At 41.6% G+C, this 25,764-nt stretch overlaps 2 protein-coding genes and 1 long non-coding RNA gene across 11 annotated transcripts in view; 2 read left to right on the top strand and 1 right to left on the bottom strand.

Moving 5' to 3' along the window:
* The window catches only part of LOC138176303 (uncharacterized), a 55,815-nt gene that overhangs the window by 28,005 nt on the left and 2,046 nt on the right, over positions 1-25,764 (top strand). The window lies entirely within an intron of this gene.
* The window catches only part of ZNF205 (zinc finger protein 205), a 57,031-nt gene that overhangs the window by 7,118 nt on the left and 24,149 nt on the right, over positions 1-25,764 (bottom strand). For 2 of the 6 annotated variants that reach the window (XM_069107010.1, XM_069107020.1), the window contains 7 exons: positions 21,369-21,459; positions 19,449-19,540; positions 7,623-7,732; positions 4,706-4,853; positions 3,044-3,251; positions 2,648-2,739; positions 565-685 (listed from right to left, as the gene is read on the bottom strand). In XM_069107010.1, the coding sequence (XP_068963111.1) occupies positions 565-685; positions 2,648-2,739; positions 3,044-3,251; positions 4,706-4,762 (478 nt within the window). In that variant the 5' untranslated portion in view covers positions 4,763-4,853; positions 7,623-7,732; positions 19,449-19,540; positions 21,369-21,459. The other 4 variants (XM_069107003.1, XM_069107028.1, XM_069107035.1 and 1 more) reach the window with 4 other exon arrangements.
* LOC138176281 (zinc finger and SCAN domain-containing protein 2-like) lies at positions 13,315-18,061 on the top strand. 4 transcript variants are annotated; one of them, XM_069107066.1, is made up of 3 exons: positions 13,587-13,663; positions 14,943-15,085; positions 16,601-18,061. In XM_069107066.1, exon 3 carries the CDS (start codon positions 16,633-16,635, stop codon positions 17,827-17,829), a length of 1,197 nt encoding a protein of 398 aa, XP_068963167.1. In that variant the 5' UTR covers positions 13,587-13,663; positions 14,943-15,085; positions 16,601-16,632; the 3' UTR covers positions 17,830-18,061. The 4 variants fall into 4 exon arrangements, 3 of the variants coding, with proteins under 3 accessions (XP_068963176.1, XP_068963158.1, XP_068963167.1); XM_069107075.1 differs by lacking the exons at positions 13,587-13,663; positions 14,943-15,085 and adding an exon at positions 13,315-13,543; XM_069107057.1 differs by lacking the exon at positions 14,943-15,085 and having other exon boundaries at positions 13,525-13,663.

A 25,764-nucleotide genomic window follows, 5' to 3' on the forward strand; every position in this document is an offset into this window, starting at 1 on the left:
CAAGTCTTGTCTCTGCTACTTGTCAGGCTATATGACTCTGAACAATTTACTCAATCTCTTTTGGCCTGTCACCTGTAAAACAGGGATGTAATTTGTATTCCCCACTTCACAGGGTTGTTGTGAGGAAAAAATTTCACAAATTGTCAAGTGCTAAGAAAACGTGACCTGTAATTATTAAAAGGCAGAACTAGGAGTTAAAGGTGGAAGGTATAAAGGGGCAGATGTAGCTTTGATGTAAGGAAAAACATCCTAGAAATTATAACTGTCTCAAAGTGACTGCCTTGGAAGATACTAGGCTTCTGGTTCTTTCTTTGACATTTGTAAGAAGAATTCAGGGACAGAATAAGCATGAAGGAAAAACCCAAGGAATACAGACCTCCCAAACGGGCATCAGTATATGATTTCAGACTCAGGGTATAAAATATGTTTCAGTAGAAGTAATGTCACTTGGAGGAGAGGGATGGAGTGGCAAAGTCATGAGTTATATGGATCAGAGTTTAAACTCCCCAATCTTCAGAGACACAGGGCTCTCAGCACAGAAACCACAAGCAATTAATTCCTCACCTAAGGCCAGGTCACTTTTCTCCTGCATAATATCTCTGTAGAGGTCCCTCTGAGCAGGGTCCAGCTGCCTCCATTCCTCCCTTGAAAGGTATATGGCCACATCCTCAAAAGTCACTGGTATCTGGAAAAATATGACAATACAGCTTTCAGTCTCCACAAGCAAAAGTCAGGGATCCACAAGACATGCAGCTTCTAATTCTACAGCAAAAGTGATTGGATAAGATATACAGGCAATGAGGTATAGAAATCTATCTTGCCCTATAAGAAAATAAGGGGGAAGGGGATGAGAGGGGAGGTGAGATAAAAGGGAGGGCAGACTGAGGGAAGGGGTAATCAGAATGCATGCCATTTGGAGGGGGGGAGGAGAGAAACAGGGAGAAAATTTGGAACTCAAAATCTTGTGGAAATGAGTGTTGAAAACTAAAAATAAATAATTTTTTTTTAAAGATGAAGAAAAAAAAAAGTGATTTGAAAGATCCAGAAAGCAGAGCTGGAGGACAAATGATGACTAGGTTAACCTAAGGAGGAGGAGGCTAAGGGATGATTTTAAAACAGTTTCAAGGTGTTGATATAGAAAGTAGTTACCAATTATATATCAAAAAGAAAGTAGCAACCAACTATGTTTCATCTCCAGTAAGGGCAAGTCAAGTACAAATAAGCTTTCCTGGTGTGGTTGTTTAAAAAACCCAAAACCCTTTGTTTTTTCAGGCCTTTAGATCTTCTAAAGGCCTCTTCAAACTAGGTGCCCCATACTTTTTCTTTTTTTGCTTTTTGGAGGGGGGAAGGCAGGTCAATTGGGTTTAAGTGACTTGCCCAAGGTCACATAGCTAATAAATGCATACTTTTTTTATGCCTGGAGTTTTCCACATTTACAACTTCCATACCCGCACAGCACCTTGATAAATTGGTCCTAACCGTGATATCAGAGTTGAAAATATCAGCTTTTCCTGATCAAGACTCCGTCCATCCCTATAAATCCTAATTCTAGCCTATCTCAAGACTGCTCCAATAGTTGGGCTCCCCTGGGTTTCCCTGCTCATTATGCTGTCTCAGTATGGGTGTCACATTAGTGCATTGTTTGAATCTTGAAGGTACAAGTTCCCAGCTCCTGTGTGGGCAGGCTATTATGCTGCTCTAACGGAGGATACAAAACCCCAACCTTCTCCCATATCGGTTAGAAGTGCCTGGAGAGCTCAAATTGGAAGTGCCAAGGTAGGCTAATACTGAACTCCCTTCCTCCTCCTCCTATGGTCCAAAGACCATCGTGCACAAGGCATAGCAACTGCTCTGGTTGTATCTGACCTTTGTTACCTCCATTTACCCACTCTACTTTGGGTTCCCACATTCACATCTCCTTGAACCTCAACACTTCCCTAACTTGGGTTCAACTAAGCCAGGGTTCCATGTTAAGCCATATATATGACTGAACCTGGACTCAGTAGGGTAGATTCCTACCTCAAGATGACATCTGAAGACCTTTCGTCCTGGGAGAATGTTCCAACTTAGAATTCATTACTACTATGCAAGCCCCAAGACTTGGTATTGTGTCTTAGATTGGAAATGACAATATCAATGACTGGACTTGTCAAGGGCAAAGGAGGCATATAGGGGAGAAAAGGAAAGGAAGGACTGTACTACTTTCTTTCAATCTGTCACTAAAAGATGGAGGTTCATGATACTCACACTCCTCTCAAGATCCTAACACTAGTGGTAGAATGTCCAGTTTCAGGTTCTCATACTGATAGGGAATTGTGAAAAAAGCCTTTTAATTCTCATTTCTTTTCAGGGGATCTTGTTGCAGACAAAGACCTCTCTGGCTCCAGAGCTTCACTGAACCTAGGGCTGAACAGAAGCTGACATCAAGAGCTCTCTCTTCAGGTCCTTTGGCTTCTGACCTAGTTAGAGCAATTACGTGAGTATGGACCCAGGGACCCTACAGAAGGAGTTCAGGAGGTGACTGTGCCAACATGTCCATATGTGCATCAGGAGTCAGAGTGGGCCACTGGCCTCTGTAATTGGAGAAGATGAAGGAAGAAGAATATAGGGAGGAAGACAAAGACAGAGAGATGACAAATATACTCACCTGGGACCAAGCAGTAAGAAGTGCAGCTGCCATTTCCTGATCTCTGGTGCTCCCCTCTCCGGGAAAAATAGGAATCTGTGGAATGGGAAGAGCTGAAGGAGAAGAGAGGAGTCTTTAGGGAGACCAGCCCTGTTTCACTACTTTCTTATTTGCCATAAGTAGGAGTGGGATCTACCAATTCTCATTCTAAACATAAGAGAATTGTCTATTGTTTATCTAAGTTTTAAAAATAATCATCAGGTATCTGACTCAACATAAGGACTTCCTATATGAAGCAGGTACGGAGTCACAGCTCTAAGTATCCCAGCTCATTTCTCCCCAGCCCACCCCATTCACCTCTCTTTTCTCTATCCATAATCTATCCCCAATTCCTTTCCCTTTGGTTCTGTGTTTTACCTCTGTCTGGCATGAACTGGGGTTGCTCCTTAAGCTGGCAATTCAGTATCTCTTGTCTCAGTAATGGGCTCTGCCCCCCTTCCAGCTGGCATGACAATTCAGCCTGGCATTCTTTTGGCTCCGACTTGAAGCCTGATAACTTTTGTGCTGCTCCCAAGGGTAACATCTTCCCCAAAAGTACTTCTTGTCTTTGCACAGTGCCTGGAACCTAGAAAAAAACCAGTCCCCACAAGACCAGGCAGTGGGAAAGATATTACCAAAGAAGCTCATATTAGCTCACATCAGGCTTATTGTAACAGCCTCCTAATGAATTTCTCATCACCTTAATACATCTTACACACTGACGCCAAAGTAATTTTCCTTAAGCATAAATGTGACCATTTGACTCCCATACTCAACCAACTCTAGTGACTTCCCATGGCTTCTCAGATAAATGAGAAATTCCTCTACATTTTAAAGCACTTGCCCCAATCTGTTTTTTCAATCTCATTAGAATGGGTTGGGTTGTTTAAACCTGGTCTTAGATACTTCCTAGCTGTGTAGTAACCTTGGGCAAGTCACACAACGCAGTTTGCCTCAGTTTCCTCATCTGTAAAATGAGCTGGAGAAGAAAATGGAAAACCACTCAAATATCTTTGCCAAGAAAACCCCAAATGGGGTCATAAAGAGTCAGATGTGACAAAAAACAAATGAACAACAATGGCAAATGTATGAATGGAGACAAAAAAAATCATTACCCCAGTGGTCAGTCTTTTAGAGATGAGACTTGGAAATTAGCTGAGCTGATTCTTGGATAAGAAATATACACAGATCATCACCATGTCCTTACTCAAATTTTTTTCTAATTTTATAGAAAATTTCTTACACTCAGAAAAATAATATAGCCTTCAAGGACATGGCATAGGATCAACTATGAGCTGTGATGGAAGCATCAGAATGGGATGTTAGCAAAGAACCATAGGGTCCATTGGATATTAAGGTTCATATCCATAATTTCTTTCTTCCTAATGACTCTCACTTATTTTTAATCATGTGTCAATTTGCCACAACATGAAGATCATAATACAGGCCTGGGATACAGAAAGAAAACACCGACATGGTCCCTCTTCTTAGAAGGGTCATACTCTAAGTTGGCGTATGGAGATGGAGAGAAAAAGGTGGGAGAGAAGAATGCTGCTTTCATCAGATTCTCTTGGCACTACATGGAAGAGAGAAAGCATCCTACTTTAAGGGAACCAAATATACCTGTCTGCTGTTTTTCTAGGTTTCCTCTCTCTGACTGGGAACTCATTGACCAAAAGCAAAAGCTTTTGTCGGAACTGATTGTTGATTTAACAAAATCTTTTCCTCACCCTGTCACTATCTATAGCTCTCCCCTACCCCCCAAAATATCCGTCATTGTAGGACAGTAAAAATAATATTAGATTATGGTCAAAGGCCTCTGCTACATACTACCTTTGTGGTCTTGCAGCAAGTCTTGCAGCATATCCCTAGCCTCCAGCTTCCTCCTCTATAATATGAGGGAATTGGATCAGATGCCTTTGAAGGTCCCTTCTAGCTCTAACAGTTTATAATTTTAGTAGTTCTAATGCTTCTATCAGTCCAAGAAACCTGAACTGGAAGTTCCAGTCCATTTGCCTTGGCCCTATCATTATTTCTTACCTGCTGGATTCTCTCCTTGACCCAGGGAACCAGGAATTCTCCAGGCTTTGCAGCCATCTTCTAAGTCTGATGGTAGCTTTATTCCAGTTGACTATTGTGTCTCTTTTCTGTCTTGTAGTCCCAGACGTTCCAGCTTCTGACCAGGATCCTTGGAGAGAAACAGGAAGCAGAAGGGATCAGCAGGAACATGCTTATTTGTCTAATTCCCTAGTTTACTGCAAGCAAAAGGAGTCCCTTTTAGATACTCAAACACATTCCTAGTTCAGAAAGGGATATTTCTAACTTCTTCCTGAGCCAACCACACTCAGTCTTTTGAATGTATCTTCCCTTCAAGAAACAATGTGGGATAGTAGCCAGAGCACCCTACTTAGAGCTAAAGGTTCAAGTCTCCTCTGGGACACTTAATAGCTCTGTGATTGTGGGTAAATAATTAAGCTCCTCGGGGCAGCTAGGTGGCACAGTGAATAGAGCACCGGCCCTGGAGTCAGGAGGACCTGAGTTCAAATCCAGCCTCAGACACTTAACACACACACACACACACACACACACACAAAACCTAGCTGTGTGACCTTGGGTAGGTCACTTAACCCCAATTGCCCTCCAAAAAGCAAAAAAAAATTTAAAAATAATTAAGTTTCTCTTCATCTGACTAACCTTAACTATAAAAAAGGGACAATGATACCTATATTACCCAAGGATATTAAGAGGAAAGGGCTTCATAAATTATAAAACATTATGGAAACATGCATCATTACTGATGATAATAAGAATATTATAGAATATTTTCCTGTTCCATCACTAAATTAAGAGATACAAATCCCAGACTAGTCTGAGTAGGTGGAGTTTAATTACAGAAGACTGAAGTTGAAATAAGAGCCCAAAATATTTCCTGTGACAGAGGGAGGTCCAAAGGAAGAAAAATGGAAAATTAAGATCATCAGAGTACACCAGCACTTGGACATTAATCATAGTATGCACTGAAGCGTTTGTAGATTTAAGCTGAATATGTTTGGACATATTCTTTCCTCCTTGTCCTTCCAAAAAAAAAAATGAAAAAAGAAAGAACTACAACCCCATTGATCCAGGTTTAACACCCTGTCCTCTCACTAGTAGCAATGGGGAGATCAGTGGCAATGTCAGAGGATTTAGGGTCAAGGACTCTGGGTTTAGATCCTGCCTTTTCTGCTTATTAAGTGTGTGACCATAGGCAAGTGACTTGGCCTCTCTGGATTTCAGTTTCCTAACCTGTAAAATGAGATTGTACTAGACATCCTGCAGGGATCCCCCTCCAGACCTAACATTCTATGACTACCCACCTTCAAGAACCCAGGTATAGTGCCTGCTTCACTTTAGAGCTTCTCAAAGCTGAGGCATCCAATTCATCCTTTCTCTCCTCCAGTCCTCCTCTTCCAAACCCAGGTGTTGGCCCCTCCCAGCTCCTGATCTTGACCTCACTCAGGTTGCCACAGTCTGGCATCCTATCTAGTCCAGCCCTCACCTGTCCCAGGTCTCAGGTGACCTTCCCCACCAGCCCCCTAGGACTCACCTATGTGAGGGTAGTGGGGGAGGGAAGACAGGGATAGAGGAGGGAGTGATTCCCTCTTGCCCTGGGGAAAGCAGGCAGGCTCTGCAGCTTGCGCTGGTTACTGGGAGCCGGCAATGGGGGCTGGGATCGTGGACACAACAGGAAGTTGCCTCCCAGATCCTGTGCCCGTGCGCAGCTGCAGCCTTGTAGGCTTCCATGGATTAGAGGGTTCTGAGATTTGTGAGAAGCACAGCTGAGTTTTAGAGGGTCCCCCTAACCCCACTCCCTTGACCTGACCCCAGAGCTAGAGGAAAGCCTGTGTTTCAGGATACGGAGTGTTAGCTTTTTACCCCTGAGCCATCTGCAACTCCCCCGGAATCCCAGGAGAGGATTTTGGACCCACATAGACACATACACACCCCTCCTGGCTGGGAGCCCCCAAGTTCTACTGATTGTTGGTGGGAAACAAAGCCCCAAAGCCCATGAGCACCTTCTGTTGGACTCTGCAGAAGATTTGGAAGAAACACATTTTCCTAGCCCTAAAATCTTCAGGTCCATTTGTCAGTCGCTGCCTCTCCTGCTCTCTAAGAGAGAAGAATATGTGTGTTACCAAGCTAATGACTGTATTATGGTAACATGGTAACCCCCCAAAGACTTATGGCGTCAGACACCAGCTCTTTGCTCTGACTTTGACACAGTCTTTAAGAACTGATATCAAGTCCAGTGAAAGAAAAACTCTATTCTTTTTGTAATCCTTCCCAACCTAAACTGGAGATGGGAGGAAAGGAAGGGTACAACACAGTAATCATAGTCCAGAAAGGCGTTTAGACTCTACTTGTGAACAGATGAGTAGCAATAGATATCAATCCCTCCCGTAAGAACCTCTGCCCCACTTTTAACCTCTTAGGGGCTTAACATGTTAAGAAGCTTCTAAGTGAAACTTGTTTGCTTTCCTTCCATTTCCTCCTTTGCTCCACTCCCCTCCGTCCCCTTCTTCCTTCCTTCATGCTTTTGGTAATTCTTTACACTAGGCCTGTTCATTGAGCTCAGCTGAGTTTTCCAAACTTTCTACCCTCCTTCACAGAAGGAATCCTTTCCAGGGAGAGTGCTAGGCTTTCTCATAGAGTTGTTTCTTCCTCCAAGGGTAGAAATATCATTGGCCCGAGAGGAATACTGATTTATTGAGGATTATTACTGCTATTGTTTTAAAATACTTAGGAGCAGGGAAACTGGAATTGTTTTAGCTGAGGTTACATGTGTCTAAGAAGAAGTCAACCAATAACTTTTTTTCATAGTTGATCAATTTAATTAGATTACATGAAAGTATAGCGAAACTACTGTTCTATAAGAAATGATGAACAGCAGCTTTCAGAAAAACCTGGAAAGACTTACATAAACTGATGCTGAGTGGAGTGAGCAGAACCAGAACATTGTACAAAGTATCAGCAGATCCATTCAATACTACTGGTATTCTTCAGTTTGTACTTCAGCTCTCTCCGGGTCTACACCAAAAAGAAAGAATTCTGCAACTATGCCTCTTTTTACTATTTTTTTCAGTTTAACAAACAATTTATTTGTTACATAGTAGTTACTTAATAACTTAATACATATAGTTGTTAAGCACAGTAGTTGCTTAATAAAGAGGCAGGTGTGTTTAGAGTATTGGACCTAAAGTCAGGGACACTCTCCACCTTTTTTTTCATAGTCCCAACCCAAAAGGTGGAGCTGAGCCAATGGATTCATCCCTAGTTGATCCACAACAACCTATGAATCAATATAGCCTCGGGTCCCATTACCTGAAGCTCTGCACTTACAGATGTAAGTTACAAACCTGCTGGGTGGCACAGTGGAGAGACCTGTCTCCAGGACTTGTCCTGGCATCAGGAAGGCGTGAGTTCTAATTTAACCTCATATACTATCTATGACTTTGGGCAAGTCTCTTAACTTTCATTTGCCTCACTTTTCTTATCTGTAAAATGGGGCTAATAATAGCACCTACCTCCCAGGATTGTTGTGAGGATCAAATAAGATAATATCTATAAAGTGTGTAGCACAGGGTATGGCACATAGTAAGTACTAGATAAATGATGATGATGATGATGATGATGATGATGATGATGATGGGAGTCTTCCAGAATACCTATAGACTGCAGGTCCATAGGAAGAGATTTGATTAATTCCCTAATAATCTTTAGTTCTTTCTCTTTGGGGAGGAAGTTTTCTCCTCTCCCCTTTTTTCTTTTTCTTTTTTGTTTCCTGTTCTGTTGACTCTTGTAAGTACCAAAACAGGCATGAGCCTAAAGGAACTTTATACAATTATGTGTTGAGGGTACATATTACCCCCAGGCTCATGCCACTACAGGAAGTCTGGACCCTTACAAAGCATTGACAAACTGGGGGCCATCCAAGAACTGTGATTCACAGACATGCTTGCAAGCTCTTTGGGGGAATTATAAGGCACTGGAGAAGGCATTAAGAAAAGAAGATAACTGATCTTTGATTCTCTAAAAACTCCAAACTTCTAGTATCTTTGGCATCCTGAGGGATCTCTGATGGGTATGAGCCAGCTTTGGTGCGGGCTCTCTACTGCCATGAGTTTCCCAAGGCTTAAAATCTCTTATGGTTCTGAGATGCCAGTGCCATCATATTATCACTATCGTGATTAGGTCCCTGGGGGATTGGACTGAACTCAGTTTCATCACCAGTTGACACATCCCAGCTTGGCAAGGGTTGAGGCAGATCCATAAAGCACCTTGGAAGTGGACCAACCACTTAATTTACACTTCCCAGTCTACAAATCTCCAGGAACTCAAACCCTCTGGTGTTTTTGTCAACCTGAGACTAAAGATCTCAGATGGAACTAGTTATGCAATCAGTCATCCAACAGCATTTAGTAAAGCATTGGGTTCACAAAGAAAGGCAAAAACCTGCCTTCAAGAAGTTCACATTCTCATGGGAGAAGCAACACACAAATCACTCAGTACACGCAAGATAAATAAAGAGAAGGCAATCTCAGAGAAGTCATTGGCAGCTGAAAGGGCCCATGAAGGCCTCTGAAGAGGAGGATGGTTTTATTTAAAATAAAATAAAAACACTAAAAAGCAAACTCCTTGGCCTAAGTAGAGAATAATTTGAATGGGTTAGATGTCTTCTGGCATGGATTTAGAAAATAATGACAGTTAATAGATCTTCCAGGTCCTCTGCCTGGATGCAGGATGATGTTACCCAAGAATGCAAGCCTTTTCTACACAAGCCAGAAAAGATGGGATTTGAACTGAGTCTTGAAGGAGGTCATGGAAACTAAGGGAATCAGCAAAGATACTAATTAAGACAATTATAACTTCAGCAAAGTTGCTGACTACAAAATAAATCCTTAAAAATCAATAACATTTCTATATAAAAAGAACAAAACACCAGAAGCAACAGAAAGGGGAATTCCATTCTAAATAATTACAAGGTGCATAAAATACCTGGGGACTAACCTCCCAAAGTACACAGAAGATTGGCATGGATCCGATTACAAAGCTTCCTTTATTTCTTTAAATATTTTAAATATTCTCTAAATATTTGGAGGAATATTCAATGCTCATGGCTAAGTTGTCAAAAATGTAATAAAAGAACAATACCAACAAAATTAATTTACACTTTTAATACTATAGCAATCAAATTGCCAAAATTATATTTAACAGAGCTTGATAAAATAACAATAAAATTCATTTGGAAAAACAAAACATCTAGAATAAAAAGGGAAATGAGGAAAGGAAGTAGGGACAGAAAAGGAATAGCATTTCCAGGCCTTAAATTATATTACATTACAGCAGTCATCAAACCCATCTGGTATTGGCTAAAGAATAGAGAGATAGATCAATGAAACTAGACTAGACCAAAAAACAGACTAGACAAAGAAGATTCAGAAACAATAGAATTAAACATTCCTGTTTTTGACAAAGTGGAAGACATCAGTTACCTAGGGAAAAATTCCTTATTTAGTTAAAAAAAACTGCTGGGAAAACTAGAAAGCAGTCTGGCAGAAATTAGACTTCGATCAACACTACATACCACAAAACATTCTAAATGGATAGATGACCTTAAGATTAAAGAAAATGCTATTTTTAAAAATTAGAAGAGAAACAGATCACATACCTTTGGAAAGCTACAAGTAAGAGATGTATTCTTAACCAAACAAGATATAGAGGCAACAGTAAAAGATAAAATAGATAATTTTCTTTACTTCAAAGTGAAAAGCTTCTGCACAGACAACATAAATTCATCTGGGGTAAGAAGGAAAGTGATGGAATGGGAAAGAATCTTTGTATTAAATTTCTCTAATTAAGGTTTGGTATGTAAAATATATAAACAAGAAGCACACACACATATACACACACACACACAACTAATAGCCATTCTCCAGCAGACAAGCAGTCAAAGGATATGGAAAAAACAGCACTCAAAAGTAGTCACAACCACATGAAAAAATTCTCTCAGTCACTAATAATAAGAGAAACACAAATCAAAACCCTGAGGTTTAACTTCACACCCTGGAAATTGGCAAAAATAAAAGAAAATGGCAACAGTGAATGGTGGAGAGGTTGTAGGAAGACAGGCATACTAATACATTGTTGGTGGAACTGTGAAGTGTTACAACCATTTTGGAAAACAATTCGGAATTATATAAATAAGATGACTAAAACACCCACACCGTTTGAACCAGAGATATATCCCATAGAAGTCATGAATAAGAAAAAGGTCCCCTCTACTCGAAATTATGTATAGCAGGACTTTTTGTGATAATTAAGAATTAGTAACAAAGTAGATGCCCATCAATTGGGTAATGGTTAAAAAAATTGTAGTATATTAATATAATGTAATATTCCTCTGCTATAAGAAATAATGATGAATACAGAGAAGCATGGAAAGCTCTATATGAATTGATGAAGAGTGAAGTAAACACAACAAAAATACATAGGAACTATAGCATATTGATACATTGCATATATTAATACATTTTAATGTATCAATCAGTTGTGCTTTTGTTTTCCCTCTAAAAAAACTATCTGTCATATGGGATGGCTCTCAGAGGAGGGGAGAAATAAATAGGATACTATGGTGGTATAAGAAACAGAAAATATCAATAAAAACTTATTTTAAAAAAGAATGCATTGGAGACATAAATGGTAGATGTGATGCAGCCTGTAACCAGTGTGAAACTTTATAGGAGTAAAAAGATGTTATCATGAAAGTTAATAATAGTAAGAAAACAATAATAAATAACATTTATAAAGTATTTTAAGATTTGTGAAGTGCTTTACATGTATGTATACATAATACATCCTATATATAAATATATACATATGTGTGTATATAGATAGAAAATTGGATCTTTATAACAACCCTGTAAAGTAGGTGCTATTATTATCCCGATTTTACTGATAAGGAAACTGAGGTTGGAAGAAGTTATGACTTTCCCAGGGCTACACAACTAACTACTAAGTATTTCGGGGAGGATTTAAACTTGGTCTTTCGGACTCTGCACTCTATCCACTATGACACCTAGCTACCCAAAGAAGATGGGCTGGTCACATGGCAAGGGATGACAGGTATATAATATGAATTTTCCATTGGCATCCTCTTGATGTCAAGGGACATTAAGGAAGTTGTCTAGCACATAGAATAGAATTCCTCTCTGTGGTGAATTTATGGGAAGACGTGGACAAGAGTCATATGGGATTGGCGATCATATATTAACACTATCTGCATTGTTGGAATGTCCTGAGTGATACAATCACAGAGCCATTTGAGAGATTTCTGATATCAAAATTAATAAGCAGATTCACCCTCAAATCCCTAAAGCAATGACACCTGATATATATGTGAATGTGTGTATCTTTATGTATATGTATACATATTTGTGTGTATATACATATATGCCAACTGCAGTTTCCCACATTTATAGAGTATGTGTGACAGTTTGTGATTAACTGCAGTAATAGCGACTGTCCAAAACAGTCGGCCATCCTTAAACTTGCAAAAAAAAAAAAAAAGCATTGTGTAATATTACCCAACAAAGGAGTGTAATATCTGAGCTATCCAGCAAGTGGCACTCTCCTTTAGCAACTAGCTAAAAGGGAAATCTCATTCTAAATAATTATAAAATGCCTAAAATACCTGAGGACTAACCCCCAAAGTACACAAAAGACTCGCATAGATGTTGTTTCTTTTGTTTTGTTCTTTTTATATAGAAACGTTATTGATTTGTGAAGATTTATGTAATACGGAATATGTATGGCACAGGCCCCTAAAAAGTGGAAATATTTCCATTTGCCGCCAGGGGGCACTGAAAATGCTTATAAAATCTCCCTCTTGCCGGGGGTCTGCTGCACTGATTTTATTTTGAATTTAAATCAGGGGATGATATGAATTACTGCTCAACAACGTTAAAAATAGGAAATCTACAGATCTAGCTCCTACCCTGAATATGGAATCTCATCTCTGGGTGGATTCATTGGAGGAGGGAGGGAGAAGGAGGGAGGAAAGGAAGGAAAAGGCTTGAGCTTGGGAGTTCTGAGCGAGCCTGGGAGTAAGGGGCCGCCGGGCTGGCCAAGGAGGGACGAAGAGGCCCAGGTGAGAAAGGGCAGATCAAAGCTTTTGAGCCCGTGAGTGGCCCCTGCACCTTCAGTGTGGGTGGCATGGATAGTCCGAATCTCTCTCCCCTCCAAAAAGATATGTTAAGTACTTTTATATGGATTTCTCTGCCTTCAACCAACTCCAGAACCTCCTCCCATCCAGATCTTTCACTAACAGCCCAGAACCATCCATTCCTGCATCTTCGCTTGTCATTAGAAAGGAAGAACACGAGGATGGAGGGGGGCCTAGGTGGCTCAGTGAATAGAGCACACCGGCCCTGGAGTTAGGAGGACCTGAATTCAAATGCGGACAAAGACACTTAACACTTACTAGTCGTGTGACATTGGACAAATTACTTAACCCCAACTGCCCTGCCTTAAAGGTTGAACAAGTCAGGATACCACAGAGCGAGGGCAACATCCATCACCCTAGAATGGCAGGAAATGCTTCTAAACGGGGGAATGATCATGCAGTAGGCTTCCGGTTAATTGTTCTGATCATTCCAGATAGCTCGCCCCTGACCTCAGCAATGAAACCTATTGCAAAAGAAGAAGGAAAATCTCCACATCGTGGAGGCTGAGGCCAGAGATTTTGGAAGGAACTCGCCCTCAGCAAATTCCAAAAACTAATTGCGGAGCCCGGGTAGGAACGCAGCGCTTGTAGTTCCGACAGGGTCTGATTGCCGTACGGTAAGTTTGTGTCAATGCACCGCCTGGGAGCGGGCGTGCGCATGCTCAGCCGGGAAAGGACTGACAGGCTTGACCGAGTTGACTGAGCCTGGAGCGGGACATTGTCATCACTCCTGCCCCGTGAGTAATACTGAGCACCTTTGTATGTCTGTAGCTGAGAATTAAAAGAAGAGCACCTTTCAAACGATCGCTCATATACCAGAGATCAGTCTCCAACCCCTTCTTTCTATTTAACCTTTGGGGAAACTGAGGCCCGGAGAGGTCCCGAGGCGATTTGCTGGCAGAGCTGGGATGTGAGCCCTTTCTCATGATAGTGAGGTGGAGGGGGCCCAGGATTGACCCTGGAGAGCCCTGGGCATGGGATTTTGCCTTCAACATTTAGCTTGTCCTAGCTGTGTGTCCACAGGAGCCACCTGCCCCTCAGTTTCCTTATCTGTAAATGGGGATAATAAAGTCCGTAGCATTTAGCTCCCCAACCTCTGGCGAGGATCAAACAAAATACTGTATGTAAAGCACTTCTAAACCTTCGATCTCTCATTAATAAGACTTGAACTACCTAACTCACAGAGTTGTTGTGAGGAAAGTACTATCAACACGTATAAGCTGTTAGTGTTGACATTGTTATAACTGCACTTCCACTACTGATACAGTGTAACAGAAAACGGATGGAAGCTTCTTCTCTGCAACAGAATGGGGGGCTGGGGTGGGGTGGAGGTACATCTCTGCTTGGTCATTCTCTAACTCATTCCCCTTCTAACTCATTCCCCTTCTCCACCACCACCACCTTCCAGAAACAAAACAAAAGAAACTCAAACCCTTCGATCATATATCCGGGAATAGAAGAAACAGAAGATTCAACTAACATGAAATGCTGAGCAGCCAACAACACCAAGATATAGTTCACAAGTTTACTCTTTATTAAGGAACTTTACAATCTGTTGAACCAAAAATTATCTCAGATTAGTTTATCCCCAAAAGAGAATTTCTCCTTATTCTATCTATGCCCACATGTAATCTGAGTTAATTTCCCTGGAGACAGTGAGTCTTGGAGAAGTGGAGGGAAGGACTTAGATCTTGTAAGAGGCAAGTTCTCCCTAAGTGTTACTTCTTTGTTTTCTGCTGATGTCATTTTGATGGACTGAAAGAAAAAGTAGAGTGCTGGCTATGGGCCCTCAGCAGATATGGGGACATGTTTTATGACTTCTTAATCTTTAATTATTCAAAGATGCCTCAAACCCTCCCTACCGAGAGCAGTCCAAGGCACTCAGGTACCTAGTCCTTTGTCCCTCTGCCTTCAAATCAATATAGGAGCAGTGAAAGAATATAAAGTACTATGTCACTCCCACTTTCTTTTTTGCCTTCCCCCTCCCCAACTTGTTTCTACTTTTACTATGAACAGTAGCAAGGAGAGAGATCTAGAAATTTAAGCATGCAAATGGACAAAGAGGAACTGCACTAGGCTGACAGAAGCAGCAATTAGAACGACGGAGAAAAGGGGTGGGGCAAGAAGACCCCTCTGCTAGGAGATCTGGACTCTAGAAGGTACCTGTTTTCTTCCCGCAGGTTTCCAATGACCACACTAAACCTGATTTTCTAAATAGAACAGAGAGCATAGCCATGGAATCCTGAAAAGAGGGATGTGGACAGGAGTTCCCACTCAGTGCTCTGAGAGCCTGCATCATGTTCCCTTTGGTTATTCCTACCCTTCATCCTGTGCCACATACTCTGCCTCCTCAGAGATTCCTCAGCTCCAATGACCTTTAACTTCATATCTCACCTACAATAGAACCAGTCTTCATTTGCTGCAATCAGATAATTGAAGCTCAATATTCTGCTTTTTATTCCTTCAGCAAATAATTACTGAAAGAATACTTTCTATGTAGGACTGTTAGATCCTGTTGTAAGCATATGATGAAATGTATAATAATTAATGGGTTAATTACAGATATAATCTCATTTGAGCCTCACATAATCTGATGTAGGTTTTATTACGCCCATTTTACACATCAGGTAACTGAGACTGAGAACACAAGTAATTTCCCCAAAGTCACGTAGCTAAGTGTCAGAAATAGAACTTGAACTCTGGTCTTCCAGACTCCAAATACGGTATTCTAGCAGCTATATCCCCCACAATCACCACCATTAAGGAGCTCAACAAAACAGTAAAATATTAAATCCTTAAAAAGAAATTTGGACAATAAAGATTGTGCTGCAGAGGAGAGTTCACTGTAGGCTCAGGTGGGAAGGCCTTTGTGGAAGAAGTGAAACCAACGGTACTCAGTGTGCTACAATGGAAAGAACTCTGGATGAGGAGTCAGAGAAACTCAGTTTAAATCTGACCTTTCCTATTTACTACTAGGGTCATCATGCTGGGCAAATCAGTTAACCCTTCTCAGCCTCATATTTCTCACCTATAACATGAGGGAATTGGACTAGATGACCTTTGAAATCTAGTTTTAAAGTCATGAGTTGGGTCTTGAAAGATGAGTAGGGTGAAGAGACGAAAGGATTCTGAATGGAAAGGACAATTAGCAAAATGTATTTGGAATATTAACACTTTAAAGAACCTTAGAGATCTAGTCCAGCCATCTCAATTAACTGAGAAGGAAATGGCAGTCTAGATAAGGCAACATGTCCAGCAAGTAGCAAAGCCAGGACAGAATTCCACTTTCCTGGCTCTAACTTAAGCCTCTTTTCAGGACAGAGGAAGGAGTAAGCAGTGTGTATTCCAAGCTAGTGCATAGACCACTGTCTGAAGCAGAGGACTAATCTTAGGGAATGGTAAAAGAAAGTTGACTAAATTATGAATAGTAATTTTTCTTTTCTTTCTTTTTTAATTTTTTTTTCTAATTTGCTTTTGTTTATTTATTTATTTATGGTGATTTTTCATATATAGGGAGAGGGAGAAGAGAACAAGGATTTATTAATTGCCTACTACGTGGTAGGCCTTCTGCTTAGCACTTTACAAATATTATCTCATTTTACATATGTGGTTCTGTCTACTTCCCATTGGGCCCAAGGAGGGAATAGCCCAGATTGTTTTGTCTCTTTCCCCAGGAGCTAAAGACACGGAAGAAGAGGAAATTCTAATGGGAGAAGGACTTCCAGAAAAGAGATCTGACTGGATATTCTCTGGGGCCCATCCTGGGAATCAGGAATCTCACATGTCGCCTTCAGCTGGGTTGGCCAAAGTCAGCTCCCCAAGTCCTGGGGCTAAAGAACCTCAAGGGCTTCCCTTAGATCAGACTGATGGGATTATTTTGGAGAACAAATGGAACCAAACCACTTCTTGGGAAAAACAGTTGAAACCTTTCCTCCTCAGCCCCTTTCCACAAGCATCCATTCCCCAGAGAACTCCCTATCATTGTGCTGACTGTGGGAAAAGCTTTTGTCTGAAGTCCAACCTTCTGACCCATCAACAAACGCACACTGGAAGGAGACTACATCAGTGTCCTCAGTGTGGGGACAGCTTTGGGGACTACACCAGTCTGTCCACCCATCAGAAAGATCACAGTAGGGAAAGGTCCCACACCTGCCCAGAATGTGGAAAATGCTTCAGTGATGCTACCAATCTCAACACTCACCTCAGGGTTCACACAGGGGAGAAGCCCTATCGATGCCCTGTGTGTGGGAAAAGCTTTAGCCAGAGCTCTGGTCTTATCCGCCATCAAAGAACCCACACTGGTGAAAAACCTTTTATGTGTCCTGAGTGTGGCAAAGGGTTCCGACAGAGCTCAGATCTTGTGGAACATCATCGTACTCACACTGGTGAGAAGCCTTACACCTGTAGGGACTGTGGCCAGAGCTTTGCCAGGCCCTCTAATCTGGTCCATCACCAGCGCACCCACACTTCTGAGAGGGTTTTCTGTTGTCTAGAATGTGGAAAGAGCTTCCAGCACAGCACCAGCCTGAGTCGACACCGGAAAACTCATACTGGGGAAAAACCTTATAGATGTCCTGAATGTGGGGACAATTTCAGCCAGAGCTCCAACCTCCTGACTCATCAAAGGAGCCATACACTAGAGAAACCATACACATGCCCAGACTGTGGAAGGAGTTTCAACCGGGCTTCTAACCTCCTCCAGCACCAACAAACCCACAGTCCAAACAGACCCTATAAATGTCCACACTGTGGGAAGGCTTTTAGTCGAAGCTCCAACCTCATCACCCATCAGGGTACCCACACAGGGGAGAAACCATATAAATGCCTGCAGTGTGGGAAAGGCTTCCGATCTGGTTCCAACTTGATTCAGCATCATGAAACCCACATGGGAGGAAAATCCTAAAAAGACCTAGGAAGAAATGGGCAGCAGCAGGGAAAGGAGGGTTGAATGAAATGTTTGTGCTGTCAAAGAAAAAATCTATATTGTGTTTAAATGAAACCATCAATGAAAGTGGGAGAAACATTGCTGAAGGAAGGAAGATAGGCCTGAGAACTTGGGAGAATCCAAATCATCAGCTTACAGGAACTTCAAAAAGTTTTGGGCAAAAGGTATAAAATATTGCCCTATTTCCACATTCTTTTCTCCCCTCTATTTTATTTCCATTCTCTTTCTTAGAAGACCTTATTTGGTAGTTTCCTTTGGATCAAAGTGAAATTAGAGGGCATAGAACCGTGTTGCCACTTTGTATGAGCAGGACGATGGGAGGCCTAAAGCACTGTAGGGAGCTGTAGGGACTGGGTGGCAACAAAGCTGCTTCCTTAAGAACAAAAAGCCTTGCTCAAGGAGGTTGGATTATTGCCCCATTATCCAACACATCATGGGCTTGAGATGGTAGATGGCAACACAGACCCTTTAACTTCCAAAAGAGGTAGTTTTATGCACTGACCACATGTGGTCTGACTTGGGGGAACCTACTGAAAAGAGGCAGAAGGGTTATTCTTAATATTCCTACAGAGGAAGGCATCACCCAGGCCTTACCAGCAAGCCAGGGTATGAACTGAACCAAAGTACTCACACCTGTTCTCCTTAGGGCATCTCCCCTATATTGAGACGACCAGTTCTGACTCTTAACTCCTAGGCTCTAGTAGCCCCTTCTTTTTTTTTTTCCTTTTTGCAGGGCAATTGGGGTTAAGTGACTTGCCCAAAGTCACACAGCTAGTAAGTGTGTCAAGTTTCTGAGGCCGGATTTGAACTCGGGTCCTCCTGACTCCAGCCAGGGCCGGTGCTCTATTCCCTGCACCACCTAGCCGCCCCAAGTTCCCTCCTTCTTATAGGAGGGTTTATTATCTACTCTCTAAAAAAAAGCAAAATCTTTCCTGATGGCCTTGCATCAAAAACCAAAAATATCAGAATACTGTAAAGCAGTTTAGTGCTAAAAGATTAGAAAAAGAAATGAGAATAACAAATACCAAACAAACTATTAAATGTGGTGGAGTAAGATAGGGAGAGATATCTGTGGAGCTTCAGGAACAGGCTGGTAAAGGAGAGTCAGGAAGCAGGATCTGTGGCCGGCTATGAGCAAAGATAAATATTTTATCGATCCCGCTGCCACAGTTCGCATCCAGTGCCTTCTCTCCACTCTCCTTTGGGCCTTCCATTGTAGTCCCATCCCACTCCTCATCAGTTCCCTCCTACTCTTCCAAAATGATTACAAGAGATGAGGGGATAGTGGTTACTACTTCTGGGTGGATATTTAGGGAACTATTCAGGTGGAAATGGGTTGGCATCTTGAGGAGGAGATGGGAGTCAAGAGATGGGATTAGGCACGAGAGACTGGGGGAGGCAGGGAGACCAGATACCAATCCTTCAGATTAGGAAAAGTGAAAGCTCTTCAGAATGTCAAGACTAGATTCAGACAGCAATGAAAAGTCGGCTTCAGCAACAGAGGGAGAACAGGGACTGGCTGTTAAAGGTTCAAAATGGAATGCTGGGTTTGTCATGGAGAGGACCAAAATACCTACCAGGAAGGCCTGATCCTGTCTGTTTCATACTGCTCCATCTTCCTGGATCAGATCGAGTTCTAGGCTTGCTCAGCCCCCAGGGACAAGGAGCTCTGTGGGGGAAAAAAAATGATTTATTGGCCAAGATTGGAAATCACAGTATGTTATACTCAGGTCTGGAAACAGAACCACACACAGGTACCCTAGCTTCTGATCCTGCCTAAAATGCCCCCAAGGGTATTACATAATGACAAAGGAAGTACTTTTCCCCCTACTACCAAGTTAGAGGGGCCTTAAGAGGTTTGGCCTCACTTATTTCTTTCAGGAAGCCAGGCTGGTTCTAAGACCAACCACCCTAAAAATACAACTCAATTCCAGAATAGGTCTTAGGTTCTTGTCTCCTTAAAATCATTCAGAACCTGTAAGTTGGGCCCAGAAGTGACCTGAAGACTGACTAATGTATTATCCTTTCTCATTCAGCACCTCCTGTGAGGTAGAGTGGACTTTCAGTTCCAGTTAATAAGACGGGTAGTACAATTCCCTGAATACTTTATAGCCACTGGAACAGGTAAGGAATGAGACTTAAATGAACAGGTCTATAAGCTGGTGGCAGCCAAGTAGGGACATTTTAAGACACAAGTCTCATGTTACTGACTCTTGAAATCAAAACTACTTATATTCCCTTTAGAAAATGAACCTTGGGCACTTTAGGATATGAAATTGGAAGCTTTATTCAATTTATCAAATATTAAGTGCCTACTGTGTGCATGGCACCAAGGAAAGGGGAGGGTATGATCCCTCATTTCTCAGGGAACTTACAGTTTTGAAGACTAGATTGTAGATTGTGCTTATGTGAGGTAACTTTGAACAGCTGCTCCTCATATGCATCCCTCTCCTAACCCCCTCACAGAGCTATCTCACTGTCTCCTAGACAACTAAACTAACTGGGAGGTAACCAGCAGGAAAGCAGACCAGAAGTCAAGGCTCTGGGCTTAATTCAGGACTTAAGCAGAGATAACCCTGAATTTTATCTCAGTTCTTTTTCCAAGGCAGCCGGCCTTCTCATTGTCCTGTCTTTTAGAGATGAATTTTGTGATTTTTCAGATACCAAAACATCAGCTGGAGCTTCACAATTGGCTTCTTAGATTTTTACTTCACCTTTCCTCATGCCTATATCATAACTTTAAATGTCATAATGAATCCAAGGAAAAAAGTCCCCTTTTGTTCGAAATTCTATTAAGTGCTTAAAATGTGCAGTGTATTAGGGAAGATACATGGGATTAAGTATCCCAAGTACTTTTTCCAGCTATCTTCAAGTACTTTATAATACAGGAGAGTAAATTTGACATATTGTGTGTGTGTGTGTGTGTGTGTGTGTACAACATTCACACACACAGACATATACATACATACATATATATAGGAAAACAGTGCATTAGAGTAAAAAGCACTATGAAATAAGAGGACAGAATAAATCACCTCTAGCTGGGAGAGATCAGGTAAAGCTTTGTGGAGGAGCTGGGTCTTGAAGATGAGTTAGAAGTCAACAGACAGATGGGAGAGGAAGGGCATTCCAGGTATAAGGTAATATGTGAAGAAAAAAAGTTTTGAGAGAGGAAATCAGGAAAAAGCAAGTTCTATCTTGGGTAGAGCATAAAATATTAAAAGGAATAATGTGAGATGACTGGGAAGTTAGTGGGAAGTACAATTGAATGCCATGTTTGGTCTTTTTCATTATGCATTGGGGAGGCACTAAAGATTCTGAGTATATGACTGATATATAATGGTGCAGTGGGATAATCAGGAAGACAATGGGAGAGGGAGGATACTACATAGAAGGCAATTACAATACTCTGATTCAGTGGGAATGTTAAATACGGAGAAGGCGGATGTAAGTGACATTGCAGGGGATAATGAGGACCACAATCGGGGCACACAAACCTTTCCACTTAGATGGGTCTTCCTGTGGATGTGCGAATCATCCAAGTTAAACCGAGGAGGAGTCAAAAACGTGTAAAGGTGTAGCAGCTTCCTGCAAAAGAGAAGGGACGGCTCTACCGATGCTCAAGTGATAATTACATTTATACCTAGTAAAATAAGAGAGATTTCAGAAAAAGGGTGGGCAGGAAAAAAAAAGAAAAAGGTAAAGAAGACAGTGAAATGGCAAAACCAGTAGAATCTCAGAGATGGAAGAACCTTCCAAGATTTGCATCCACTTGTCCCCCCACCCACACAGCTCCTCAAACTAAAAGTGCCTGTATTGAATGTCACAAAGAAACAGGTCAGTGTTTTTCAGGCACATAAAAAAGTTAGCTTCCTTCTTTAGGATTCTGGGAGGTTTGTGGCCTCCTATTATTTAGATAACATGCAAACTAGATGGTACTGAATTCAGTTCCTGTCCATCTTCCAGCAGGTGGCTTAAGCTTCCCTTAAGCCCTTTAACACCCTTGTCCTAAGGCTCAGTTCTGTTTCCCTGGAAAAATACCTTCGTGATCTAATCCAACACTGCATTCTCCCTCCTACCAGTTTATGACAGAGTGCCCAGGCCAATCCCATTATGCCTTTGGGGAGACATTGCTCCCAAGTCTTCCCAGCACTAGCATAATCTAGGTCCTTCTGTCACATTCTAGTATTCAGGATATTCAAATTTTTGAACAGGAGACCTACACCTTGACTTTGATATCATGGATTTAATGAGGGTGTTGATGGTATACTCTTAAAACAAATATAAATGAAACAGGATCATAGAGTCCACAGAGCTGGAAGGAACCTTATTACTTAGTCTAACCCTTTCATTTTACAGATAAGAAAACTAAGGCCCAGAGAAAGGCTGTGGCTTACCTATACTAATGATATGATCTGTAATAAAAAGGCTTTATTGGAAAGAGCCTATACTACTATAATCAGTCAAATGTTGCCAACTTTTTGAGGCAGATCCAAATGCCCATTTCACAAACACCCTAAATCTTTATCCCTAAACTATGATACAGATTCTTGAAGAGGAAAGGGAGACAATGAGACAGTACCTAGTACATGGTAAGTGGTAAACAAATATTAGAAGGAGCAAGAAAGAAGAAATATGGAAAATGAACTATAAGACAATGGGAAAAGCTATTGGCATATGGGGCCAACCAAACCATACTACATCTCATCCATGACCTAAACTGATTACTGATTCCATTTATCACTCCTGAAAGGAGAAAGCAAATCTCTGAAAACACAAACAAGAGAAGCCTATGGAGAGAATAAGCAGGATTATATCTAGATTGGTGACTGTCGGTGGGAAGGAAACCTAATTTGTCCTCCCAGTTGCCCAGCCTTGCAATCCCTCATTCCCCATAGCTAATCTGTTGTCAAGGTCAGTTGGTTTGACTTTTGTAATATCTCTCCCATATGTTCTAGCACCCTGGTTTAGCCCCTCATCACCTCATACCTGGACAACTGCACAGCCTGCTGGTTGGTCTGCCTGCTACAAATGTGTCTCCACTCTAGTGCATCTTCCACTCAGCTGTCAAAGTGATCTTCCAAAGCACATGTCTGACTAGGTCCCTACCATACTCAGTAAATTCCAGGGGCTCCCTATCACCACCAGGATCAAGTATAAAATCCCCTTTTTGGCAATCAAAATCCTTCCTAACTTGCTTCATCTATCTTTCAAGTCTTCTTACACTCACCACTCTCTCTCAACTCTGGGCATTTTTACTGTCTGTCTTCCACGACTTGAATGTTCTCCCTCCTCACTTTTGCCTTCTAGCTTCCCTGCCTTCTTTCAAGTGCCAGTTAGAATCCTATGTTCTACAGAAACCCTCTCCTAATACCTTTTAATTCCAGTGCCTCCCCTCTGGCACTGTTCAGTTGTTTTCAGTCTTCAGTTGCAAGACTCCATGACCTCATTTGGGGTTTTTGTGGCAAAGACACTGTAGTAATTTGCCATTTCCTTCTCCAGCTCATTTTACAGATGAGGAAACTGAGGTAAACAGGGTGACTTACTTAGGATCAAACATCTGGTAAGCATCTAAAGCCTAATTTAAACCCAGGAAGATGAGTCTTCCTGATTCCTGGCTTGTATTCCATCTACTGAGCCACATAGCTGCCCTTCTATTAATTACTTCCAATTTAACTTAGCTGTAGCCTGATGGTACAGTGATTTGCATGTTGTTTCCCTCAATAGATTGTGAAGCGTAGGGCTGTCTTTTGCCTTCTTTGTGTCCACAGGATTTAACACTGTCCTTGGCATATAGTAAGTGCTTAATAAATGTTTACTGACTGAATGAATCACAAAAGTACATGGAGGTGAGTAAAGTGGAAGAAAACTGGAAGCATAGGAAAGAATTGGGTTATGAAGGGCTTTAAAAGCCAAACAGAGATTTTTAAATTCGATCTAAGAGTTAATGGATTTATATCACTGGAGTATATTGAATAGAGAGAGTCACACAGTCAGACCTGCACATTAGGTAGATCAGGTTGACAGCTGAAGAGAGGGCAGACTGGAGGGAAGCAGGGACACCAACCAAAAGACTATCATACTAGTCTAGTAGTCTAGATGTGAGGCAATGAAGAGATGTACTAGGGTTGTGGAGAACAAAGGGGCATACAAGGGAGATGTGACAAAGGCAGAACTGACAGGATTTGGATTTGACAAAAGATTATATAGGGGTATTGAGAGGTACAGAAAAGTCAAGGCTGACACCTAGGCTGGGTAACTAGAAGAATGGTGTTACCTCTAACAGTAATAGAGAAGTTAGAAAATGGGGAAGGGCTTTTTGGGGAAAGAGAATGAATTCAGTTTTGAACATTTTGAGTTTTTGATGTCTACAGGACATCCAATCCAATCAACATGTATTAAGTACCTACAACCTATCAGGCACTGTGTTAAATGCTGGGAATATGATAAAAACAAAGACAAGTCCCTGCCTCCAATGAGCTTACAGTCTAAAAGGGAAGACAACATACAAAAAAGGAGGCAGGGAAATGGAAGGAGAGATGGGACACCAGGGAATACCCAGCATAGGGGCACCTTATTTGGTGGAGTTGAAAACAGGCAGGGCAGCAGATGCAAGGTAGAGTGGACATTCAGTTCAGTAAGCAATTAGAGATGTGAGAATGGAGGTCAGAAGAGAGGTTAAGGCATCCCTTGAGATCCTCCACTGGCAAGCCCTTCACTTACACCTTTAATTTTTGTAGAAAGAAAAAAAATAAAGAGTAAGAAAGCTTCCTAACAGGGCGGCTAGGTGGTACAGTGTATAGAGCATGTGTATAGACTCTGGCCCTGGAGTCAGGAGGACCTGAGTTCAGGTTCTCCCGACCCAGGGCCGGTGCTCTATTCACTGTGCCACCTAACTGCCCCTGGGTTTGTTTTTTTTTTTCTTTTTGGAGGGGAGAGGGCAGGGCAATTGGGGTTAAGTGACTTGCCCAACATCACGGCTAGTGTGTGTCAAGTGTCTGAGGTCAGATTTGAACTCGGGTTTTCCTGACTCCAGGGTAGGACCTGAGTTCAAATCCGGCCTCAGACACTTGACACACTTACTCCCCTCCAAAAAAAAAAAAGAAATAAAGAAAGCTTCCTAACAGGGAAGGCAGAATGTACTTAGTAAGGGAGGGAACAGATAAAAAGGAATGATATCTCCATATCCTCTAAAAAAATTTAGAAATCTTAGAAGAGGTCAAATTAGCATGAGAGCCTCAGGACTGAGGTTTACAATCATTCCCCATACCTTCCACAATCTTATACTGCCATGAGTGCAGGTCAACATTAAGGCTGTGTAAGGACCAGGGGGACATTGGTCTGTCTGCCTCAGTTCCTTCATTTGTAAAACTGAAATACTAATATCTGCCCTACCTGTTTCACCAGTATGAGCGTCTGTATAGCATGTCCTGAGATCTGGAAACTATCTCAGGAGACATGGGTTAACCAGTTACAAGACTTACTGGCAGCCATGGGTTAAAAATCTCAAGCCCTTTAAATGGGAGGGTGGAATAGCATTAGACCAGTGGTCAACATCTTGGAACTTGACAGAAAGAATGGGCACTTAAGTTAATCAAGTTAGCTTTACAAATAGCCAATCACGCATTAACATTTAAAATCCCTACACAGTAGCTGGATAAAAGTCATCTTTTGTCCTAAGTCACCTAATATATATTGCCAGGAAAACATTATTATCCTAAAGCAGTATACATGGAGGAAGCCTCTCAATATGGGGCATGGTTCTCAATATGGGCATGAAGTGACACATGAAATAGCTACTTAGAGAAAGATAACTGCATATGCCAGAATGCAGCAACTTTGGGGCAAGGGAGGGTTGAAGCATTCCTTTTTTTTTTTTTTTTTTTCTTTTTG

This window comes from Petaurus breviceps, unplaced genomic scaffold (assembly GCF_028583685.1).
Source record: "Petaurus breviceps papuanus isolate PSGF00001 unplaced genomic scaffold, PetGlider_PUasm1.0 138, whole genome shotgun sequence".
NCBI lineage: Eukaryota > Metazoa > Chordata > Mammalia > Diprotodontia > Petauridae > Petaurus > Petaurus breviceps.